The following is a 26,122-nucleotide window of genomic DNA, read 5'->3' on the forward strand; positions in this document are numbered from 1 at the left end:
ATCCTAGTAGACAACGAAAAGCCACCCAAACGATCCCAAATACTGATACCTCTAGTACTTTTGATACCCCCCCCCCCCCCCCCCCCCCGCATAAAAAGAAAACAATGACATTAAAAAAAAATATATTACAAGACCTACAGTTTAGTTGAAATCAGCTCGTTTTGAGAGGTTGGTGCTATATCATGAAAATGAGTCCTTGCTTGCTCTACCCACTGCTATAATGGTGTGAGAGTTACCTGGAAAACTAGAACAAGAACTACAGTGAGAGATGGATTTCAGAAAATAGGGCTGATAATGTGGTAAGGTCATGCTAATCTGTGCATCCAATGACACTGCAGGTCTGTCTACAATTTAGCTTTGAACCTGGAGGTGTTTCTTTGGAGCCAAATGCAAATAAAGGGTTTCCATGTGAAGTGGATTTTTTGTTTACCTTTTTTTTTTTTTTCCTATAATTGTACCATACTTTTCCCAAGGGGTTAGTTTGTTTTACATGTTACAAGTCTTTACTTAAGACTTATATTTACTGCTGTAAATAGCCTGATACATTTTGTACAAGAATTCTACGTGTTTTATTACATTTGCCTAAGTTAAGCATTCTTCATCGCCTGCTCTTTGTAATACTTTTTGATTGAAATAAAGACATGATTTAGTGATTTTTTTTTTTGTTTTTTGTTCTGTACTTTTCCCAAGGGGTTATGTTTTTTACATGTTACAAGTCTTTACTTAAGACTCATATTTACGTCTGTAAATAGACTGATACATTGTGTACAAGAATTCTACGTGTTTTATTACATTTGCCTAAGTTAAGCATTTTTCATTGCCTGCTCTTTGTAATACTTTTTGATTTAAATAAAAACATGGTTTAGTGATTTTTTCAAAACTGCTAAGTCATGGCTTTCTGCTTGGAGCAGCCAGCAATGCCTTGAGTCGTGATAACTTTTGAAAACATACTGTACATATAGACTGTTTGTAAAGACTCAGTGAAGCAGAGTCAACAAAGTGGACTTCAAAAGTAAATATATTCTCGCCTGGGATGCCTATTATTACCTGAACTCATTTGAATTTATGCAAAAATGTATTGGCAGATTTAAGCTTTTGGGGGGAAAAAAAAGTTTGGAAGTATTCAGGTTTATAAATCTGGGTTTGGCCCACTGAGATGAGCAGGGGTCTCTTGAGGACAAAACTGCTGTGCAGTCTGGAAGCAATGCTGCAGGCGGAGAAATGGTGGGATGGCACTTTTCAGGCATACACCAAGAAATGCTGAGACCCCAACCGTACAATTCTGAAACAGCCATTTCTAAATATAGCCTCCCCTTGTTCGTTTCGTCTGATATGTAAATTTTCTGAGAGCAAAGTTCTGCTTGCATATCAATTTGATTTGGATATTTTGCTCCCAAAACTTGGAGTTTTGGCATAAAATTACATTGATGATTAAAAAGTGGCCGTGTGCTGCTTTACAGGTGGACTTTATTGCGGCTGACAGTGGACATAAGAATACGTACAGCGAAAAATGAAATCACAATTTTCTGAATTTATTTTGGACGGTTGAGATTTTAATCGATTTTAATGAATTTCTTCCATTAAATCACAAAACAATGCATGCTGATTTAAAACCAGTTTTAATGTAAACCTAACATTCATAGCTTGTGCATAATTTTCTTAAAAGCAAAGTCCATTTATTTTGCAGTAAGAAAGTTCATATTTTGTGTAAAATTATTATGATCATAGATCATTTATACCTATAAATACATATTTTCTCCTTGCTGTCAGCTGAAAACGACATCAGCTGAGCTCAAGGCGGGGTTACGACCAATCATGGCTCACCTATTGGTCACATGACATTAAGACGCTGAACTGTTTTGACAGCGTGTAAAAAAAAATAGGATTGCAAAAGTATCAATTTTACTCCAAAAAATTCATCATGAAATTAACTCATTAAATCCCAAAGATGTAATTTTACGTTTTTAAGAGCCAGATAGTCAATCTCAGATTTTTTTTTTACTTCTAAAAATGGCAAAATAAGTGAACTATACCTTTCATGAGCAACACTTGCACAATATTGCCTTTAAAACGATTATTTTTTAGATATATTGAACAATCTGTTTTAAACCTGTTTGAAATGTGTTTTCCAAAGAACATTTTGTATTATATTTCTGGCTATAGCTAGTAGTTGTGTTGTTGAGAAGTTAAAAAATAACATTCAAATAATTAAAGACGCTATAGAAATACGAATGGATGATAATGAATTCACAACCAAATCATGATCAATCAATAAATATACTGCTTTATAGAAAAATAGACAGGAAGTTATACTCTAAAAGAAATACTTCTATATTATAACCTTCTCACAATACTTTTCAGATGTAAAAAGTCTTTGCAAAAAATGACCCAACAGTTATTTCTTCTTTACAACAAACATGAAATTATTATTAAAATTGTGTTTGTTGAACATGAATGAAGCGGCAAAGGCCACCTGTTTTTATGCATCTCAGGGGCCATTTTGCCACCTACCATCGATTGAAAATGATACCCCAATTGCTCAGTGCATAGGTGATGACCAATCACGGCTCAGATTACAAACACATTACAAATCACACGAGCAAACTCAGAAAACAGACGAGCTGTGATTGGTTCTTACCTGGGTGAATGCTTCTTAATTCATAACGGTATCAATACATATTCAACATTCACGATATTAATCAGGATGCAAGTGTTTAGAAAATAGGGGGCACGTAGAACATATTACGTTAAAGAAACGATTTGGTTGACTTCCACTTAAAATATTCACAAGACAGGCATTTGTTGAATGAACACAAGGGAATCTTTGGTAACAAAAGAAGACATTGAGAGAGGGGAGAGGCTGTTGAAAGCTCTTTGTGTTTAGCAGAGATAAAGCTTTGACAAAAAAGGCAAACAAGTAGGGTGGGAGGGGGGGGGAGCAAGAACGAGAAAATGAAGATTTTAGCCAGCTTTAAATGTTTATGCAAGGAATTGAAACTCTCTTCATAAAGCTGGACAGGATTTTTGCATCATAAAAAATTTCTGACCCAATCAGAGGTAATCTTTTCAACGAAAGGCCTATTTTCTCACCTCATGGACGCTTTGTTTCCAAGATTCCCTACTCCACAGGTGTCAAACTCAAGGCCCAGGGTCCAGATCTGGCCCGCCACATGAATTTATGTGACCCGTGAAATGCTCTCACTACAATTTGGCCCACAATGAAAATGAGTGACACCCCTGCCCTACTCCCACATCACAAACCTTAAAAACACAAAGTCAATCTAAGTAATAAGTAAGTAATAGACCTAATGAGATATATGAATATTTTTCAAAGCACAGTAATTTATGGTGATCACTTTTGAATGACAAAGACTTCACACCAATAAACACTTGTTTCAAGAAGGTGAGTGTTGGTGCAAACCTGTTGCCTTTGACTAGCGTGATATATAGCGCCACATGGACAGCTGTACAACGCTGATAAGAAGCTCAATAATAGATGCAGCTAAGACTTGTACGGTGAAGAAGCAATCGGTAAATTACATGTGAAATTTGGAGGGCTACCATTTCATGAAAATCAAAATATGCACCATGTGCACCCTAATCATATGTAGATCTATTGGATGTGCCATCATTAGTATGCTAATTCATTTTAATCACAGTGCGCTGAAAAAAATGTGCATGACTAGCAAAAGACTGAAAAGGAAAAAAAAATCCACATTCGATTTGAAACTATTGTAAAAATCAATATATGGCTGCATGACAATTGTGATGTGTGTTTACGTTTAAAACTATATGTATCAAAACACTTGCTTGCTTTTGATGCATCTTTTCGTGCGGGGGGGGGGGGGGGGGGGGCATGTAAAAATGCATCTTAAGTAAGTAAGCGTTATGATAGGTTAGGATACGTTAGGGTTAAAAAACTAAAACACAAAAATGTATCCAAAGTGCGAGAGTGCTTTGATAGTTTTAGGAAAACAATTGTCACTTAAGTTACCATGGTGACATCATACATTTAATTGGCGGAAGAGCAATGCTCATCCTGCTCAAAAATCCCATACAGTACCAGTGATAGTAATTCAACTATGAAGGGAAAGCCCTGAGGCATATAATATAGCTATATTTCTACTTCGGTGAACAAAACAAAATGTTGTCATCAAATCAAATCACAGTGGAAAACTTGAAATAACTTCTCTGTACAATCCATCTATTTCTAGAGCTGCTTCTCCTCACAAGGGTCACAGGATTGCTGCTGACTTCCATCAATAGACGGGGGACACCCTCAACTGGTTCCCAGCCAATTACAAGGCACACAAGCAGCTAGTCACACCTAAGGACAATTTAGTATGTCCCAATTCGCCCATCATGCATGTTTTTGGAGTGTGGGAGGAAGTGCCGGGAGAGAAACAGCGCAGGCATGGGGAGAACATGCAAACTCTACACAGGAATGCCGGAGCGAGGTGGATTTGAACTCAGGTCCCTGAGCTATGAGACAGACATGCTAACCACTGCGTCACCAAGCCGCCTTAGACTGTATGTACTAATCTCTCAAATTAAATATTGGATTAAATATTAACTATTGTTTTTTTTTTTAATGTTTTGGATAGCTGATCTGGAATTTAATAGGAATATGCAGTCTCTGAAGGCATGTAACTAACCGTGTGAGATTGGACGATGTCATTAAACCTTCAAAATAATATACTGCATATGTACAAAGCTGCTGTGTAAAAACAGCCCACTTGTTTGACTAATGTGAACGAGAGCTGTTGAGTTATAAAAATCACCGAATGCTGATTCTCTATTTCCCTCTAAATACTGCGTGGCCTTTGCTTCGAGACTTGGCTGCTAATGGGTTCACACAGTGGGAGATTGTTCCGCCACGTGCTGCATTAGCCTGGACTGCATGCAATTACCAGAGCCAATGAAGAACATTTACATGAACAACAGATGTTTACTTGGCTATCGCTCATTCAGAACACAGATTAATATGCTAACAATATTTTGTCATGGAAAAGAAGACACAAAAACCACTCATAACGAGGAAATTGAAGATTCCGCTAAATTGAATTGGATTAAAAGCAGACTTTACATCAGAAGTCAAGCAAATTAGTGAGATTCACATTACACAACAGGTGTTGTCACAGCTAAGATTCAGAGATGTCTGTTTTAACAGTAGGTAAATTCATTTTATTTTTGGGTGACAATTAAGGTTGTGAAAAAGTGATGTGTGTAATGTGAAGCCTATGTACTACCTGATTCCCCTTCTCATTATGCCTTAACCCTAAGACCAACATAGATATATGTCAAAACATTAATTCAAGTTACACAAGTTATCATACAAGTAAACAGACTGTGTTAGTCATGTCGGGGACATGTAGGGGACATTAGAGATATATAGTCTCCATTGTTGTCATAGTAACCCCAGATAACTGGTTTTATGGAGGCAGTAGTTCTCAATTGAGAGGCAGAGTACGGCTCGGACAAAATGTATATATACAGTGGAAGCCCTAGATACGAATTTAAGTTGTTCCGGAGTGCAGTTTGTATCCTGAATCATTCTTATAGTGAATCATATTTTACATGTAAATTGCCTAATTTCTTCCAAAAGTTTAATTTACGTCAGCTTTTTCTCCTCAGAAAAATGGTTATAAATAGTAGCTTTAATTGAACTTATCACTTGAACTTCAATTAAAAAACAAAAAACATTGAAACTTTTATTGATCAAAAAAAAATGGCTGCAAAAAGTAGCTTTAATTCCAGTTGAGCTTTTAAAAAAGAAAACGGCCAATACTACTACTACTATAATACCTAATAACTACTGCTGAAAATTTAACGGTATATAACCTAATGCTCTCTGCACCTAAAGGTTACACTGTATAGGATACAGACACATAATTCTCTGATCCTGATTGATTAAATTGATAAACATTAACAGGTTGCAGTCACACATGTGTGCCACACAAACAACTCCACTCTTGACTACAGATGTGCTCTGAATGCACCAGGCTTCCCAGATGCTTATAGAACTTGATCACACTGCTAGATTTAACTCCATTTTGTGTTAATTAAAGGAACAGTAATTCACCCAAATGGGGCAGGCAAAAGAAAATTGCGTGCCGACTACAAAGAGAAGAGTCCATTTTGGATGTAAGTAGCTCTCATTTACATGCATCATCATTATTTCCACATTGGATAAGAGAGATTTTTTTTGTTTTTTCATTTGTAACCATTGTACCATTACCTTGTATGGGATACCTAAAACAATGAGCGTCAGAAAGGTTAATTTAGAACTAAAATAAAGAATCACTTTATAGATTAAATTAATCAACTACAGGGAGTTTAGTAAGTACTAAAGTAAATGATTACTTGATTACTATATTATATATATATATATATATATATATATATATATATATATATATATATATATATATATATATATATATATATATATATATATGAAAGACAAGATTCAAGATATTGACTGGATGTCACAACGATCCGACACAATACTAAGACAGAAATGAATAAAGACTTAGAACATGAGTGGAAGCCAAATGAGGAGAGTATCTTTCTTACCCGAATGTTGTCAAACGATGCTTTGTTCGTGACATCATAGAGAAGAAGGAGAGCTGTAAAGACAAAACAACAAGGCACATATTATGTCACAAGAAACTTTGAAAATAGCTTGCGCAGCAGTCGGATAAAGTGCTGAGCTTTCACACTAACTTGTGCACTAATGTAAACACTTCAGTAAAATTATGTAACTCCAAATGCACCATGCCGCTCTGTGTATTATAATGCTCTGTCAAACATGGAATCATTACACCTGCATGGGCAAATGCAGCTCATTTTCTCTGCTGGATCCGCCTTCATCTGGAAGCATTTGTCTGAGCAATCATTAAGTCTCTCTCGCAACTGATTATCGTCACTTTATACGTTTTCTCTTTTACTTACATTCCCAATCATTTCATTTTGAACAATGAATACTGTCACTTTTATATTGCCTTCTTGGATGACTTAATGTTGAACGATTAAAACATTTCAGGGGCAATAGAGCTTTTTAGGTAGTAGATAAATCATTTTGATGTTAAAGGTAATACGTGTTAAAGACATTAGAGGTCTTACTTACTGCAAGTAAATTGAGTTAATATCTTAAAGGGCAGAAATGTAATGCCTCTTGTTCCCTTATCTGTATACATCATAACATATTTGCAGAAAATATTGTGCTGCATATCATTTTTAATCTGATTGTAATTCACTCATGCATAGATGTACCTTTTTATCAAGAGTTTGATCACAAGGAAAGATGTTGGATACATTAATGCACAGGTGTCAAACTCAAGGCCCAGGGGCCAGATCCGGCCCGCCAAAACATTTTATGTGGCCCGCAAAATGAGTTTCTGGCTATAATTCCAAATTTTCCTTTTGAACAGTTTTTGCCAGCCTATTATCATAACTAGGTAAGTGTGTGAGGACACACACATTAAATTTATTTGACTCCTCTGTCATACCCTCTGACAGAAACTTTGACTAAAATGTGGACCATGATAAAAATTAGTTTGATACCCCTTCATTAATCCATTGCTAGCATTAAACATTTATGCAAATATATTTTTTAAATGTATGTCGATTTGATGAATTTTCATGTCATTTACAGTCAACACCAAATGGCAAAATGTCCGCTCTGTGGCTGAAAACAGGTGGATTTTGCTGTTTACGATTTTCATGTCGACATTTGCCATTTTATGCAAGATCAGAAATCGGCTTCAATGTGATCATTTGCCAAGCGACCGCTGTAATTGATCGGGTGCGCAAATCATAAGTTGTACGAATGTTTGCAAAGGCATGATAATGCCTTTATTGTGACGATTCCATTTATTGTGTCAAAGGAATACTCTGTAGAATCAGTTTTTTGTTTGCAGTATTTACTTTGCCGCTATAATTTATTTACAGAAGGTTGTTGCTTTATTACATTTTTTCTGTCTCAAGTTGTTTTTCTTATAAAACAAAAACTGAACTTTCATTTTATGGCTAACCAGTTATTGAGGCTTTTTATGTTTTTATTGGTGCATGTCTGTCAGTTTCCCTCACAGCAAAGATTGTTAAAACAATGGCAAAAAAGCTTCATCTAATAATATATACAGCTCAAGAAAGATCAAGAAAAGTAGATTACTTTTGTTTGCAATTAAAGAACAAAAACAGAAAGATTTAACTCAATTTATTACATTCGTTTGATATATTGATATAGTACATGAATCCATTAATAACAGTAACAAATGGGACTTTAAGGTATTAGCCACAAAGATTGAAAATTATTTTGGAAATTATTTTTGGAAAGATTATCCTATATTATTTGAACACTTGTGGTGGTACTGATAGGGATTAAAATTGTTTTAAATTGCTGCCAACATTTTTTTCTCATCACATTCTTTGTTTAGGTTGATTTACAAAAAAAAAACATTTTTACCTTTTTTTTCGGTTAAAATGTTCGAGACTGGTGTTAATCCATTTACAATTAAATGATGTATATTATACATATTTATCATTATTTATTTATTATTATTATTTATTTATTTTCCAGCAGTAGATGGTTTGGTTGGTCAGAAGTGTTTCTAGTTTGAGTAAGGACTTAGAAGGGTTTTATTTCAGGCTCTTTGATGAACTTTAAGGTTGTTTTTTTTTCAGATTCAGAATAAGCTGTAACCTGTATAACCCCTGTAAAAACTAAAGTTAACATTTGCAGAAAATTGATTTAAATGGCTTTTTTTCTTTTGTCAAAGTTAAAAAGGATACAATTTTAGGTATACTTGTACAATTTCCATAGATAATGATCCCATTTATAGTTACTGCAGCGAGTGTGTGTGGGCGGGGGGTTCCTCTTTCCACCAATAATATATACAATGTATACATATTATATATATATATATATATATATATATATATATATATATATAATAACAATTTTTATGCATTCAAGGTCATTTCTATGATGAAAATAATGAATCTCTACAAGTGATAAGGTAGAGTAAATCTTAGTAACAGACTTTTAGAGTGTCCTTTGGTAAGTCATTACAGCATAACTGCACAAGGGTGAAGGCAATTTTAAACGCCGGAAGAAGCCTGGTCGCATAAAATGACCACGTCAGCACATATTAAATCTTTGCCGCTGACTTCATTTGCTATTGTGTTACCAGACATTTGCTTTGCATTCACGTAGCGTATGTTGATTACATTGCACAATCTGTTGCTGAGAGTCTGAGGAGCTCAGAAGTCGAGTGGTGATGGACACAAAGAGGGGGGGCTGCAATCCATAAACGACAGTTGCCATCCATCATCTCTGATATGATAATCTTCATCAATAATCGCCGGTTGACCTTGAGCACTCATTCCCAGAAAGTAAACCGTAATTTTACCAATTGAGTGGGACCTCAAATATACTGATATATTTCATTTTTCGAATAAAAGGCTTACATTAAAATCATGTTGTGTTGTGATACAGCTGAAGTATGAATACACATTTTAATTTTTTTGGACCAATTGGTCGACATCTCTCTGGGACACCTCAACAGCAGTCTGTTTTTTATCCAAAGTCAAAGGTGATTGCAGCTCCTCTCTACATTAAGCGATAAACAGTCTAGAAGACAAATGGTTCAATCAGTGTTTGGTCAATGTCAAGTTTTGAGCTCAGGCCAATTCTCATTTGCATCAATATTAACGTGTTCATTGTTTTTATTGTTTAATCATGCTTAAGTGATTATAGACATGAAACGGACAAGGACAAATTTTCATACTTATTGACATTGACAGTGATGTAATCAATGTCGCAAGAGGCTCTGGTTTATTTGCATATTTTTAGAATAATGTGCAAATGACAGTGGGTAAGTTTCCTATGAGGTGTGGTTTTAATCGTCCCTTGTTAGCAATAAATAATATGTACAATCATGAAATGGACCTAAATTTTAGAGACAATGATTGTTTAACATGGTAAGGGCAGTTTTCTTGCCAGGATTAAAAAAAAGAAAATTTTGTTCTCCAGTTGGTCTTTCCCTTGCATCACTTTTTCTCCCTTTCTGGTCTACCAAATTACTTGGATATGCGTTTTTCTTTTTTTTTTTTTTTTTTTTTTTTTGCAACCGCAGCGGTTTTGCTTCATGCTGTGGAAATGGAAGAATGCCAACTGAACTGAGCGACAGGAAAGATGCAGTTTGGTTCCGGACACAGCTGGACTTTTTGCACTTTGCAACATGCTTTGAATGAAATGAGTCTGGAAGATTGCACCGGGCTCACAGCAACAAGCCAGCTCATTGCACCGGTGCTTTGCATCGTTAAACTGTGAATTTAACAAATCAAACAGATTTAGTATTGTAATAATGTGGCATACACTGAAACCATATGGGATAATGTGTTCCCTCCAACTGTGTCTGAGCAGCACCGAATGCTCTGAATATTCCCTTCCAGCTCTGCCATATACAGTGCAGGGGAACCACTGAAGCTGAATGACCCTTAAATCTTGAAATGTCGACCCTTCTGAATTTCATGCAGAGGAGAGAATCTAAATCAGTCCAGCTCTCTTCATTACAGAGATCTAATATATCCTTCCGATTGTAAAACAACAGCAAGGTCCTTGATTATCTGCAGGCATCTCTGTGGCTTCACTTACCACACAAACACTGTGCATCTGTTTGCTATCATAAATTGTGAATTAAAAGGCGCACAAGTCACCAACAGAAATATAACAACATTCCTGCTCATGACTAACTTCAAGTTTGGAAAACTAGAGGACATATGCATAACAATGAGTATTACGACCAGTGGTAGATGTCAAAGATCCATTTTTACTGAGCAGTCAGTGAATGTTAAGTGTTCATTCTTAGCATTTATATGCACACCGACAGTCAAAAGACTAATATGGAACTCAGTGCAACGGCGGTATTTTTGCTCACACTTCTCCAGCAAAGTTTTCTTTAGTAGGTAGTGGAGTTGTTTTCAGTTTTTATCGACATATATCAAATATACCATGACAAATAGTTTTCAAAAGGTGTTTTAATCCACAAGGAAAAACAACAGTGTCATCACCAATCACCAATAAAAAAGTGGATGTCAAAACTCCTGCTCACAGGACAGTAAAACACACTGTGAATGCGGTGAGAAGGCCACCTTCAAAATAAACTTTGGTTTAACAAGTAATATATGGCAAATAAAGCCTCAATAATATGTATACACATGGTTCCCTCATTTTTTGTAGTTAATGGGGACCAAAAAGCCCACCAAAACTGAAATCCGCAAAATAGGACCCTACCCCTAGGAATTTTCATGCATGTTTATGTGGGTACCAGAATTATAAAAATGTGAAAAGTATTTGAACTTTACATATTTGAGGCAAAGATTATTGCAGTACACATATTTACCTAAATGTTTATTTATTAAACCTTATACAGTAACTGTACTGTTATCCCTTTCTGTTGCCATCCCTTGACCGTAGTTGGGGAACAGAGAGGGCTTGTCATGGCTCGGCATGGTAAGTGGAAGTGTGGAAGGAAGGGAGAACTAAAAATGCCACTAATTAGGGAAATGCAAATAGCTGCACAATCTCGAACGGCAGGGGAACTTGATTGGTTGAAACAGGGGCAGGTAACACAGACAGGTAGACAAAATCATACTAACGACAGACGCCTACAACTGAATAGAACTGAAACTTCACAAAAAAAACCCCACAACAAAACAAAACCCACAGAATGCGACAGTGGGTTGCACAGTTGTCCTCAGAGTAACGGCCATTCGTACGTCGAACGAGAGTGGAGCCCGTAGCTGACCAAACATAATAACAGGGAAACAGAATTTTCAACCGAAATACCAATTTCGAGTGTAAATTGTACCATCTTCCCAATGCTGTTTTTGGTCTCAGGAGGTTATGGTCACTCTAACACACTGTGTTACTCCCCTCGCATGTGAGGTGGCGACTACTGCTGATGGTATGTACAGTCAACACCTTGGACAAGACTGACCAGACAATTAGTCAATCAGCTCACGGGCACTCCCTACAAAACATGTGATAGGCTTCCGATGAGACATCGACCAATGAGGGCAGCAGTTGTAATCCACTCCTGCCCAGGAGACGTATCCCACTCAATCCAATCAATTTAATCAATCAATTCTTATTACATTTCAAGGTCATAACAATGCCGAGTTATCTCAATCAAGACCCTGACGGTTTTGCTGTCTGGTGTGTATGGGTTGCGAACTCTTGCACAGCAATGCCTGTCAGACCGCACGAACTTTTGTTTAAAAGCCAGTAACAAGACTGACGATTCGAAAGAGCAGTTCGAGGCTCCCTTGTTGCCTTGTTAAACGTCTGTGGGCAAATTGCTGTATAGAACTGACAGATCAGTTTAACAATGGACAAAAGGCCTGCTGCGGCCCGTACACATATACTCAACATTACATCCCATGTACATGTATGTCTCTATACTTATTCGTGCTAGTGTATCAGTGCTTTCCCCTACTCTGAATGCTACTAACTGATAAATTCAGATTTGAGAGTGTGTGAGTATGTGTGTCCAAGTTTCTAACACCTGCTTTTTCAGATAGGCCGGAGGGATACTCCTTGTACTCACTGGGTTTATTGGAGATGAGACTGAGACACACACAGTCACAAAATACATTTGGGAAAAGTTGATGGACATGCTACTCCCAACAGTGCGAGACTCATTTTGCTCTACATCACAGAGCCTTGAGGGAATGCGCACTCACGCGGGGACACGTAGTCTGTCAAAATAAATGTAACTAAAAAAAGGAGTTTTCACTTGAAGATTTTTCACAATCACAATGGGACAGATGGTCCAAAAGAGACACATCATGTTAAAAGAAAATGCCGTTGCAGTGTCGTATAAATCAAACGGACGTTGGGGTCCTTGAATGGAAGTCAAATGTAAAAAGACAAGCCTTACCATGAGCATCGCGGTAGTATGCGTGTGTAACACTCCGGAATCGCTCCTGACCAGCAGTGTCCCATATCTACAGAGAAGAGCAAAAATACTACACCATGCTAAATGTATACTGTGCATAAGTCAGCCCTACATATTTAACAGTGCCATCATTGTCAAGAACTTTCAAAAGAACTTGTGATTTTTTAATTTGATTCCATAGACCTCAAATAGACGTGATTATTACCGTGGAATTCCACATTTACCATCACACATTTTCTATTGCTACCGATCCCCGCTTAACATAATATAATGCATGTCATTTTCTTGGAACTAGCTCCTGAGATATGAGCTGTAATATTCCAGTGAACTGACTGACTGATGAGCACAGATCCAGTTGAATAAAGGAGTGAGATTGAATCGAGAATTTGGGCGAGGAGGAAAAACCGTCAGACCTAATCAAATTCATCATCAGCTTGTCTGTGTCTCTTGTTGATAACGGCCCATGTTTGATGAAACACTCTTGTAAAGTCCGCTATTCCCTTCTTCGCCTGTCTTCATTTGGGGAGGAGAAGAAGTTAATTGAATGATAAGGGTCGATGGAAGGCTCATTAAATTGCCGGCAAGGATTTTCCAATGCAACTAAACTGTTGTATACAAACTGGCGCCTAACAATTGGAGCGTGATCATTAAAATGTCACAAAAAAATCAAATCAATTAAAAAATACATCCCGTTTCATTCGAAATTCCACTTATGTGTTTAGGAAATAAACGTGTTGTAGTCAGTCACACTTTATTCATTTCAAGTACACTGCATTCCAAATTGGTATGCAAATGATGGTTTTCTCTGATTTTTAGAAATAGTCTTTGCAAAAGAAACTCAGCATAAATTTCAAGTCATCAACTTTTAGAGCATAATTTGGATGCTTTTAAACAACCCTCTCAGTTATAACAGATATATAAAAGTCTAGCTGTTGTTTAGTTGTTGGTCGAGAAGGATGTACTTGATTAAATGAAAACATGTCCACCTTAAACTCTCCATCCTGCAGGAGTATAAATGGAAATACCACAGCAGTACATTTACCTTAGTCTAAAACGTATTCATTTTAAATGGAGACTGGAGTTTGTTTTTATCTCACCTGCAGTTTGACCTTCACAGCATCAATGCTCATCACCTTATTCTGCAACACACACAAACAAAATATATCTAATTGAAAATCCAAGTTTTCAGACAAAAATAAGCAGCGGCAGATTGAATTTGGTAATATATTAAAACGCTTGCTGAAACAAAGGCACAGCACAAGCAGCCCAAATGATGCTTTTAGAAAATACTCCTCTGCATTTAGCACTCAGTTTTACGCTTAAACCATTTTAGATCACTAAAACCTGCAATGGTCAAGCACGACGTGTATTTTGCAGTCAGAGTTTAATTACCTGACATGAAACAGGCATTTAAGTCCATAGTTAGGTTTTTTTTCTGGTTGTTGAGAAGAAACGCCTGTAGAGTGTTTTCCTTTTATTTATTTTTTTCAATATCTGAAGCAATAAGCTTCTGAAACCCATTTGTTTCCACTGTTGTGTCCACTTTGTCTCAGCAAGTCAACAAAGCTAATTGCATTTCACCGGGATGTCCTCTACTGATCATACTAGGACTTAGTATGCTCAATTGAGTCAAACAAAAACGAATAGGCTGGTTCTCAAGAGGATATACAGATTTCTATAGTTACAAATTGAGCCCAGTGTTTAAGCAATTAACCCATTTAAACATGAAACTCTCCTGCACAATGATTGCACTGCATTGCATTTTCATCTGGACCCACAATGCGTGCGTTTGCATTGACAAACACAAAGCAAAGTGTGTTTAGGAGGAATAATTTGCAGAGTGATGAAGTAGTTGAATAGAATGGATGGCTGTGCAGCACTGGCCTTGAAACAATAAAGGTAGCCTCATTGCTGCCTAATGTGGCTTAGTGATACCGGTGAATATGCAGCAGGACCTTAGAATGGGTCACAGTGGAAAACTTTTACAGCACAGTATAATAATCCAGCTGGTTTTAAAATTCACTTCCTGGAGTGAGGATTTAGGAAACTTCTTCTGGGGCACATCTAACATTTTGATGTGCCAAAAGACAATGTAAAACAACGTCGGTTGTATACACAATGCACTGCGCTCGAGCAGATTTTGAGATCTGACTGACTAGTGCTTGGGGGGTCTCTGAAGGCAATACTTTATGATGAAGTCATGTGGGAGTTCTTTGACTGCTTTCTCAGGTAAAGATGTGCTTGCTGTAGGTGCTGATGTTTTATTCTCCAAGTTTAAAAAGTATCATTATAGAGAATATAACTGAAACAATAGTTTCGGCAGAATGTCAGAAATCAAAGATTATGACTGAAATTAAGGAGAGTTAATAAACCTTAATGAGAATAGCATCAAGGTCCATCGCTTTTTGGGCACATTTTATGTACAGCCTGTATGGTCCGTTGTAAAATCGCACATAAAGGAAGTGATTAGGTTATAAATCAAGGTGAAGGGTATGCATTTTACATTGAGGCTTTGAATACTTTAAGGACACACAAGGATTTTTCCTTGGTCACCGTGAACCTAACATTCATGTTCTCATGTGATTTGGTGGGAGGAAAGTTATGTTCTAAAGTAACATAATTATTTTATGTTAATAATAATAATAATAATAATGCCATTGAGGAAACATTTTTACTTAATTTTAATTAAATTTCCAACCTTTATTGCTATGAATTGCATTTTTCAACAATTAATTTCTGCTGAGCTATCAACAGATATTTACTTGAGTAAAAGATTACAATTACACCCTAAAAAAAAGACGATCTAAGACAATTGTAGATCGTAATAGTATTCTTGAATCCTTGAATATGATTCTTTTCATGTTTATTAAAACAAAAACAAAAACAAAACAGCTGTGAACTCAATTCTACCAATTCTGATTCATCGGTATTTTGTTGGTATTTTGTCTTTTCATGAAAATGATTCTAAAAACGTCTCACTTCTTGGTTTGCCCATCACCATCATCAAGTGTCATCTCAGTAATAATAATAATAATAATAATAATAATAATAATAATAATAATAGGATGGATGATAATAATAACAATAATAATAATAAGAAGAATAAAAATACATATCGCAGAAATAATGGTAAATGCGCCTTCATTTATATAACTGTTATAGTTGGGGTGGGGGGGCGGGGTAGGCTACTCAGCTACATTAAGGTTCTACAATTGACTGATTTTGTTTCCATCTTTCATTTCTTTTTCCCACCAGCTTTGAATAATGCTTGTTTTAGTGACAAAAACAGCAATCCTCAACAATTTATTGGAATATGCAATCCAATATAAACTGTCTTTTGACAAAGACAGATGTCTTCTATTGCTGTTGCTAGGATCAAAAGTTCAGAAAAAGGGAAAGTAATTTCTTCCTTTTGGCCTTGGGTTCAATTGAAACTCTATAACATCACTACCCACTTAGCCTTGCTGTCAAACTGAGGAGAGCCTGGCTCCACAGGCTTAATAGAAAATCAATGGAATCTAGTCTCCCACATTCACATGCTGGGTCGCAAATTTTGATGAGGGCCAGAAAACTTTTTAGCCTGCTCAAAACAAAAATCCATCGTGGCTCCCAATCACAGCAAATCATATATTTTAGGCATCAACCATGGGCAAAGAGCCGAGTTTAGATTTAGAGGTTGGAAAAGCAAAAATTCTTTATACACAAAAATCCAATAACCACAGTGAGTATCAGAAACTCGACCTGGAAAACTAGACTCAGAAACTAGACCCAGAAAAGTAAACCTTGTTGTTTTAACAATGTGTCAATGATAACCTAGAGCTTAAATACTGCACCAAACTAAAGGACCATTGCATGGCAACTGATTTATCAAGGAACAAACATGCCACGACCAGTCAACAGCAAACACTCTATGACATTGATAACATATAAATACCATCACAAACACATAACCGATATGACAAAAATGACACATTGTAGAAATGCATAGTAACTGATGATCACATCAATTATACCAAAATCCTTTCTTATAATAAGTAAAATATCAGGACTTTTGGACGTGACAACAGTGTTGCACTTTTCATCTGTTTGTTTGTATCAAAAGTTCATTGGCACATCTGATGTGCCATATATGTACCATCATTTGTATGCTAATCCTAACCCAATCGTTGCCATTGTAACTTTTTCACTTACAGCCTATTAATTTGTGTCCACTGTAGTGGACTTTTTTTTTTTTTTGGTCTATATCCTTGATGCATTTGAGTTACCCTACTATGTCCTTGCATGCTAAGCAAAGAACATCCTGGCCTTTCTAATGATGCTTCATGTCTTTGGATGGGAAGCATTTCAAGTTGCTTTCTTGCCGAGAAAAAATGAACACAACAGTGGACACAAATGAATCGACTGGGTCTCAGGAGGTTATGGTCATTCTAACATCGCTCAAACATGAGACTCAAACTTTGACACAAATGATATCTTCTTTAATTCTGGTTATTTCAGAGTACAACCCAAGTGATTTATGAAGACCAAAAGCAGTCAATGCAAATAAGCCCAAATTCTGTATTGAGGGATGCTGCCTCTGAAAGACCAAAGTTAGCTTTTCCCACTTTGCTGTGCTGTCCCGGTTGGCTGCAAACAGCTCACATTGTGCTTCCTGCACTAATCCAACTAATCCTGGATTTGTCACCCTTGCTCTCTTTTCTCCCTTTTCTGTTCTGCATTCAATTTATATGCAGACACTTTCTTCAACTGAAGTATTTAACCTCAACCTTTCTGAAATATTTTAGTAGAAACTCTCTTTAAACCTTGCTTCTCTGTTCTCCTGCTCAAAAGGTCCAAACATCAATTCCCTTATAAATGCTAGATTGCTGGAGTAAGGGTCGTATTATCTCCTCAATTTAATTATTGTCTCAAATGCAGATTTGGGGAATCCCTTTATTTGTACAGATATTAAACATATAATACAAATCAGAATATTGTGTTTAGACAATATGTATAGCTAAAATACACACACACACACACGCACACACACACACACACACACATACATACATACATATACTGTATACATATACTGATTACATATATATATGGGCTTTTAACAAACGTTGCACCACGGCATCTAAGTGTTTTTGAGGCAGCCATCTTTGCCCATCTTTTTGTCCAGTAAGTTTCTAAGTGATTTATTATCATTGATCCATCTACTGTAAATAAAATTTGAAAATATTTTATGATATAGTGCTTTTAATTTCTGGTTTTAACAAGTATCTTGAAAAAGTTACAAAATCACCAAGAATGAAGCAGATCATAACAAATGTCTTTCTAAGCCAAGTGTAAATAACTTTGGATAATAAATGAAATGTTTTGAGCTTTTGACTGATGAAGATTTATTTTAATGAGCCAAGTGCCACTGATGCATGCCAGTCAAATTTATCATTACATTTGACTATGCTGATTTCCATGTTCGTTGTAAAGAGAATGCTTTATTTGCTAACTGTTACTTTGCAAAATCAAACTTTGCGGAATGAAGCAGATCATAACAAATGTCTTTCTAAGCCAAGTGTAAATAACTTTGGATAATAAATGAAATGTTTTGAGCTTTTGACCGATGAAGATTTATTTTAATGAGCCAAGTGCCACTGATGCATGCCAGTCAAATTTGTCATTACATTTGACTATGCTGATTTCCATGTTCGTTGTAAAGAGAATGCTTTATTTGCTAACTGTTACTTTGCAAAATCAAACTTTGCGGAATTGATGTTTCATCTATAGCAAATTGTTGTAGCAAGTTACTATTGAACCCCACCCCTACTCTATAAATGAGTGAATAGTCCTCTCCTTTGGCCTTCAGTGTTTTTATTGAGTTTTTTTTCCTGAAAATGTTCAACCTTCACGTCATTTGTCTCTCTTCCCTGTGTAACGTCCTCATCTGATTTTCCTATTACCCATGTGTGTAGTCCGCATTTATTTCATATCTCTATGTTGAGGTCACAAGGTTTAAATTGCATTTGGTTGGCTCCAAAGGGAATTTCCTAAACACGATCAAAAAAAGGGTACATGGGGAGCAAACTTATACATTTATAAAGCTACAAAGGCATGTAACTCGGGAATGTGCACTACTTGCGCTAAAACACGAGCTGCAAAGTACAACGATTGTGGTTACAAAAGCATGAATTTGCGAATTTTCTGACCCCTTTAAAAGCCTTTTTTTTATAAAGCAACTGAAAAAAAATGAGTGGGCAAATTTTCACATTGTGTTTCAGATAATAAAGGAGCAGTCAATTGTACTGAACGTTGCCAAAGACATCATGACCATTTAGAGTATTCATAGTGAAAAAAGAGACTTAATGACATGGTGCACACTTTCACCCAAGGTATGAGCTTGCAAGCCTCGATCAATATGTATAAGACCGTATGAAAAAGACTGTGACAGACTTGGAAGGGGTGTTGTGTCAGATGTGTACCAGCCAGCAGAGAACTGTAGTTTTTTAGCTCCTTCTACAACATTCAACAGTTTTGAACGTTGTTAGAATAATTGTATATAGGCTATCCAATATTTGTTTCTGCAACATGTATATTGGTAGACGTGGATATTTTCTATTGGAAATGTCATGTCTCTTGCAGCTGTAATGAATCACAGGCATATGACTCAAGAACCTAATCATAGGTATTATAACCTAATCACAGGAAAAAACAGTATGGTTCTGTTGCCTTGTTCCTGGGAAAGAAGACAGCAGTGATTGCATGGACAGATAGTGTACATGGACTTGCACCTATGCCCCCCACTATCAGAAACGTATTGTTACCTTGCTGCCATAATGACTCCACTGCCCTTTCAGGGCAGCAAGTGTTTTTGTAATTTGGGCCAACCCTCACAATTAAACAGGGGCGGTTCCTGCCCCCTCTCCTTGAGAGTAAAAGGCCCTTGTCTTCCTTCCTGTTTGTTGTTTATTAAATGTTTTAGGTTGCCTGAACCTGACAAATGTGAATGTTAATTGAATAAGGGTCCTGTGAACATGATGGCTGATTTATTATTGAATCTTTACTTTTGTGGAATTATTCAAGTTAATAATCTGGGAATCTGAAAATAATGTCTCAGTGAAAAAGGAAAAAAAAAAGGTTTCTATTTTTAATATAACGCGTAGATTGCTTAGCACTGTGGCTTTGTTAAGATTGCAGCTTAAATTGCCCTCATAAGACATTTATGATATGAACGGCTACGACAGGATTATCTAAACAATACGGCTAACGCAATTCCCCATTCCCGCAATAAATCTTACCCGACTGCAGGGATGTCTGCCAAAGCTCTGGCAGTTCTGTCTCCATTTTCCAGCATGGTGCGCAAGCTCCATCAGAGCTTAGGGAGCACTGCAGCACATTGCAGTATTTTGTTGAAGACTTGATTTTGTTTGGTAAAGACAGCAGGACTGACACAGTATGAACAATAGTTTGAGGCAAATAAACGTTGTCCGCAGAGTTTCTTTTTTGTTTTGTTTTTTTAAACTTTGTCATCATCCTTTGACTCAGTGGTGGGTGGATTAAGAAAAAAGTTGAAGACAGACAATGAAAAAAAACTGTTTAGGGGTTCATTTACAGTCTGGCTTTCCGGACTTTTAACAAACTTTTCTATGTTTCTGTGTGTGTTTACGACTGTCAGTCAGCCTTCCCCAGCAGACAAATGAACACACATCACGCCTGTGTTTATGCAATACGGACAAAAGATTGAAGAAGTGATTTTCTTAGTTTAAATATTTGAACGGTATTGAGACTCAGTTAGTATAAATGTGCTCGTTCAGTAAATTGTGCGAACAACAATAAAAGAAAAAAAAATGAATACACTTAGACAAATAATAAATTATATCATTGAATTAGAAAGTTTATGTTGAAAACTAATAAATACCTAGTTGTGCCGATGACATTTTTCAGGTTTTTCCCAATGACTGCCGCTCACTTTGAGTTAAAAATACACTACATACAAATAAACCAATGCAGTGAGAAATTATACCTGTTGTATAATTTAATAAAGATGACTTTTTTTTACTGTTTTTTCAGTTGTTGAACGTTAGTGTGCTGTACTAATTTTTGCTTCACACTGCTGTAGTAAACCAGGACACACATATTCAAAGGCAGGGGAGATATTCTGAAATTGAACTGTAATATAACATATTCTAAACATAACACTATCCTGATTTGAAATGTAGTTGTTAATAACAGTTACAATAACTTCTCAAAAATAGCACACCCTGATTCACATAGTAATTTGATGAACTAAGTTAGCTGTTCTATTTCATAATTTGTAACAAGTTAAACAGAGGCGCAATGTTTGATGCAGCATCGGTTCCTTATTTGCAGTATTTGTTGGTGCTGAAAAAATAATAATAATAAGTAGACTAATTCGTTCAGTGGTGGGCCATCAAAGCCAGCAAGGCCTTCTCTGCTGACCTAGTACAACCTGACATCATTATCATAATTATAATAAGTAATAATTATAATATATATACCACAAGAAATGTATAGCCTTGAAGGAGCTTCAATACAGTGAAAACAATTTTTATTTTTTGTGTTGATTTTCTTCTTCGGGCTTATAGCTCATGCACACAATGTAAAGATGTACTTTTTTTTTCCCAAGGCCATGGTAAAACTCATTCCCCATTATCTATAAAATGGGCTGCTGCAGTAATGGTACAGATGTCAATGACTATTTTGACATCTAAGAACTTTGTTATTTGAGCATTATCTAACTGTTTGATTGTATTAGTCTCTGGAAAGGCACATACTAGTTGTTTGTCAGTGAGTGAGTGGTATGTGCTGTAACTGCGGCTGCCAAGTCCAGATGAAAAAAACGGGTGGGTGGCCTTAGTTGCAACGAGGGAAGTTCAATATGACTAACAGTTAAAGAGATTAAAGTAGTGATTTCAGATGAAGTCTGAGCAGATTCTTTAATATTGCATTTGTCAATTGCCACTGTTTAATCTTCTCATTGATACAGCCCTGTAATCTCAGTTTTATAGCTGCAGGCTAATTGCTATTCAGGTAAATGCTTTGATGTACAATCATTAAATGATGCTTTTATCAAGATTACAACACCTTGATTTTTTTTTTTCCACCATCAAAAAGACTTCATGTCTTCACTAGCAATACATTCCAGATATAATTAGACAAGAAGGACACATAACGTTGACTGATTCTCATTGAACATTTGGGACAATTGAAGCAATTAAAACAAGCAAGAAAATCAAGAAAAAGCAAGAAAATCCTGTCCATCATACAAATTGACACTCGTGCACACTCACACAAATACACACATTCATTCAATCACAAAGAAGTATCATCTGTCATCTTTGGGCACAATGTGTGCAGTTGTATGCCTCACTCTCACACTGTTATCTTTAAATTGGGGAGCTATTGTTTTGATTTCTTTTGCATCACTACCGCCCCAAAAACAACTATAAATAAATCTCCAAAGGTTTATTTTCATTATTTTGGAATGCCAGTGGCAGCTTGAAGGTTCACGGTAAGGTTTCTGTTTGGTTTTGATAAGAAGGGCACATTTTGTTTGAATTAGGAAAAAGATTACGCCACTGTGAATTTGTGATTTCCATGACACTTTATGTGCGGAACAGTGAATGCGCAAATTGGAATAGAAGTGTGGATATACAATGTTGTTTTATCCCATCACTTATTGTTCCAAATCATTTTCTTTTTTTAAGAATTTTGAGACTTGCTCTGCTGATGAGAAAGGAGTTCAGCAAGAGCTTGTCTGTAGTTATTTGTCTGTAGTTATATTGTTTTTAATGATCTGAATCCTGTTTTATTGCGAGTGTCATATTGAGCCCAATAATCCAACCAGAAGCAGACATATTTTTGGATGTAGTCGAACTTCCCATTGCACATGTCATATCGTTCTTTTTCGGACTGTAAAGTAGCTGTGAATAAATCAACAACAGGCTGCAATCGTGAGGTGCACATAATACTTCCTCAAGTCATTTAAGATATAATTAATTATTTGATTAATCAGTTGGTTAAAATGGGAATGCAAATTCAAGATCAAACCAAAATTCCTGTTTCAAGATTACCACATTGTCACATTTCCAGTGAAAATGCTTTGTTGGGGCAATAAACGTTAAAGACCTCCCATGATCTGTCCCTGACTGACAATTTAATGGTAGCCTTGCTAAACATAGAAGCGGTAGTGCTTCAGATAATTGCATCTCAAGTGTTAAAGTTAAAAACGATTGAATCAGCACCCTGTTTGCTATTCAAATCTAGAAATAAAACTTCCATATTGTTTATGTTATATCTAAACTCGAAAATGCAATCATGTAAATGCAATATAATGGTAGGAATTAAGTAAACAGTTTAAAGTTGGAAAGAGTTGAATCAGTCTAAAAAGACAGATATTAGAGAGAAAGAAATGTTTTGTGGGTCTTTTTATGATGAAAATATTTGGTAAGTGGTAATTTTTGGCATAGAATGAGATAAGATGAGAAATGTAAATTTGTATGAAGTTGGTTAAAAAAATAGAGGAGAAACAAAATTGTAAATATAGTAGGAGGGGGATGTGTTAAAATGTTTAATTTCTGGTAAGTGAGAATGCTTGGTAAGTAAATTTGTTGTTGTTGTTTGAATTTCAAGGTGGAATGTTGTTATTAGGAATGAAAGGTGAATTTACATATTACAATGCAATGTCCAGTAATATATTTACTCATAGTGTGCTTTCATAAAAATCGTCAATTGTTGGAAAATGTGGAGGTTGGGGATGGAGATAGGTCAAAAAATGTGCAAGGAGCAGCTCATCAGAATGGGCTAGGAATAGAATAACAGAAAAAGAATAATAACGTAAATGGTGTACAACAGCAAAACCCAACCTTTTTTTGCATCACGTCAGATTAAGACAACCACTTTATTTATTCATTGCGAAGGGCGGGTCACACCAAACGCCACTTTTAAAGCATTGGTACTGAAAACAAATAAACGTGGACATTAACATTTAACATAATGCAACATTTCATTCATTATGGACAGTACCTTTTTTTGAAATTAAAAACTAAAAAACTGATTACTAAAAATGCAACTCACAGGAACTATGTGATTTTTTTGTTTGTTTTGTTTCGTTTTTTTTAAGTTATGATGCCACATACGGTCAAACATCATTGCTACTTGCAAAATGTGCACGATCAAATCAAGATGAAACGATTAATTGCCGTTTTGCTCCAGTGGCTGAAGGACTATTCGGTAGCAGCTAAAATGCTAGCAGATGTTATTATGGGCAGTGTGTCCGCATTTTTATGCTTTCCAGTTAATTATTTGGCTGCTACTTGTTCAAATGATTCGACAGACCTTTAGTCTTGCCTTCTTTTTGACGGCGTACCTTGCACAAGGGTTTCATTTTGACCGCATCGATCCAATGATCAGTAAAAGCTAGCTAGCGCCACGCAAGTGATGGGATCATCTTAATCTTCAGAAGATGACGTCAAGTTACAACAATAGGTTGGGGAGCAGTTGTTGGAGAATGCTGGTGTAAAATATTATGTGTTAGGGCTGTGGCTTAAGAGGCAAGGAAGGAGCTTTTTATTTACTCTTCCATGTTTTTAATTCTGATAAGCACTTCATGTTGCAATTTTAATGTATGAAAAGTGCCATATAAACCCTGATTTATTGACCGATAATAATTCACGTTAAGGCATCCGTTACGATGTATGCAAAACATGTTTATGACTTCTAACATGTCTATAGAGTACAGATCACAATTTGATCCTTGTCTCGCCAAAGCAGCTTGGCGTCCTTCAGCAACTGTGATTGAATTGGAATGTTTCCAATTCTGAACGCAATGAACCGAGAGAGTTGTAAAGCAAAGCAAAGCAGGTTTTTAGCCAAACTGCCAAGAATATTTGCAGCAGATCCACCTCGATGTTGTCAACGCGGGCTAATTTTAGTCACGGCTCGCGACGTCACTCGAACATGTTCCTTCTTCAACTGATGACCTCTGTTCATGAAGCTTGAGAAAACTGTGAGCCATCTGTCACCCAAATACACAGAATCTGCTGAATAATATGGCTACATTTTCATTGTGTTGAGGGGTTGTCATGGTTACTTGGTCAAGCATTCAAAAAGGTGCCATGCATTGGAGCGGTAATGAAACATCAAAGTGACATGCTCGACTACATAGCAACACTTGCCGGCACCTTTGACCATCCATTGCCCCAGCAACATTATATAAGGTATCAGGAAAAGTTAACCTCATTATATTAGTGTAATCCTTATGGGCCCCAAAAATATATAATGAAAGCCTGCAACGGAAAATTAAGTATCAAGTGAGAGCAGGTTATGTAAGATGGGAAAAAATAAGCTTCTGTATTGGTGATCTTGTTCCATGGTAATCTTATTAGCGTGAGTGCTTTTGATCTTTTTTTTTTCTTATCATATCTTCTTGGTTTATTTTTAGTTGATAACAAAGGAAGGAAACAAATGTGCAGACAAAATGATTCTCATTAAATGATTATTATTGCAAACTGGCTTATGTGGGACTAATAAGGGTTATCTATGATGTTGCTTAATCCAAGTTCTTTTGCTACTTTTTTTTTTGTTAATTTTAATTTTTTTTTTTAAGGGAAAAGTCAACCCAGGAATTTTTTTTACAATAATATGCTCTATGCAGTCTCACTTAACACAGCCTTAGCACAGAATTCTTATTGTATTGCATTTGTGGGAAATAGATTTAGCAACAAAGTCCACCCATTCTTATCCATCGCAATAGGCGGCCATTTTGACACCTGTTGTCGACTGAAATTGACATCACAGTTGCTCGGGTAAAAACTAGGCATGGGCCGATATCAGATTCTGAGGGTATGATATCCTTGGGAAAAACGGTATCGTCGTGTTAAAACTACAGTACAATGTTAGTGTTTTTTTTTTTTTTTTTTTTTTTTTTTAACTAAATAGCCATTTTTAACAGGATTCAAATTTGGCTCTCGTCCATGCGTCAAAACCAAACAATTTTCAAAGGGAAGGTTTCTTTCAAATCAAATACTTTATTTGTTTAAAAAATGAGCATACTTTATCCTTAACATTGAAGCATGGTAAGCTTTTGAAAACTCCATGCCATCTGCCTCTGCCTTCGACATTTTATGTTTGACGCATGTGCGGCGTTTGCTTGACTC

General features: G+C 36.2%; 1 protein-coding gene across 1 annotated transcript in view; it reads right to left on the minus strand.

The window, feature by feature from the left end:
• The window catches only part of rab26 (RAB26, member RAS oncogene family), a 49,980-nt gene that overhangs the window by 17,430 nt on the left and 6,428 nt on the right, over positions 1–26,122 (minus strand). The window contains exons 3-5 of the mRNA XM_088439811.1: positions 14,063–14,104; positions 12,948–13,014; positions 6,577–6,629 (exon numbers count right to left, since the gene is read on the minus strand). Of these exons, the coding sequence (XP_088295937.1) occupies positions 6,577–6,629; positions 12,948–13,014; positions 14,063–14,104 (162 nt within the window). The remainder of the gene's footprint in view (positions 1–6,576; positions 6,630–12,947; positions 13,015–14,062; positions 14,105–26,122) is intronic.

The sequence above is a fragment of the Hippichthys cyanospilos genome, chromosome 17, assembly GCF_059441005.1.
Source record: "Hippichthys cyanospilos isolate Australia breed blue-spotted pipefish chromosome 17, RoL_Hcya_1.0, whole genome shotgun sequence".
Classification (NCBI taxonomy): Eukaryota; Metazoa; Chordata; class Actinopteri; order Syngnathiformes; family Syngnathidae; genus Hippichthys; species Hippichthys cyanospilos.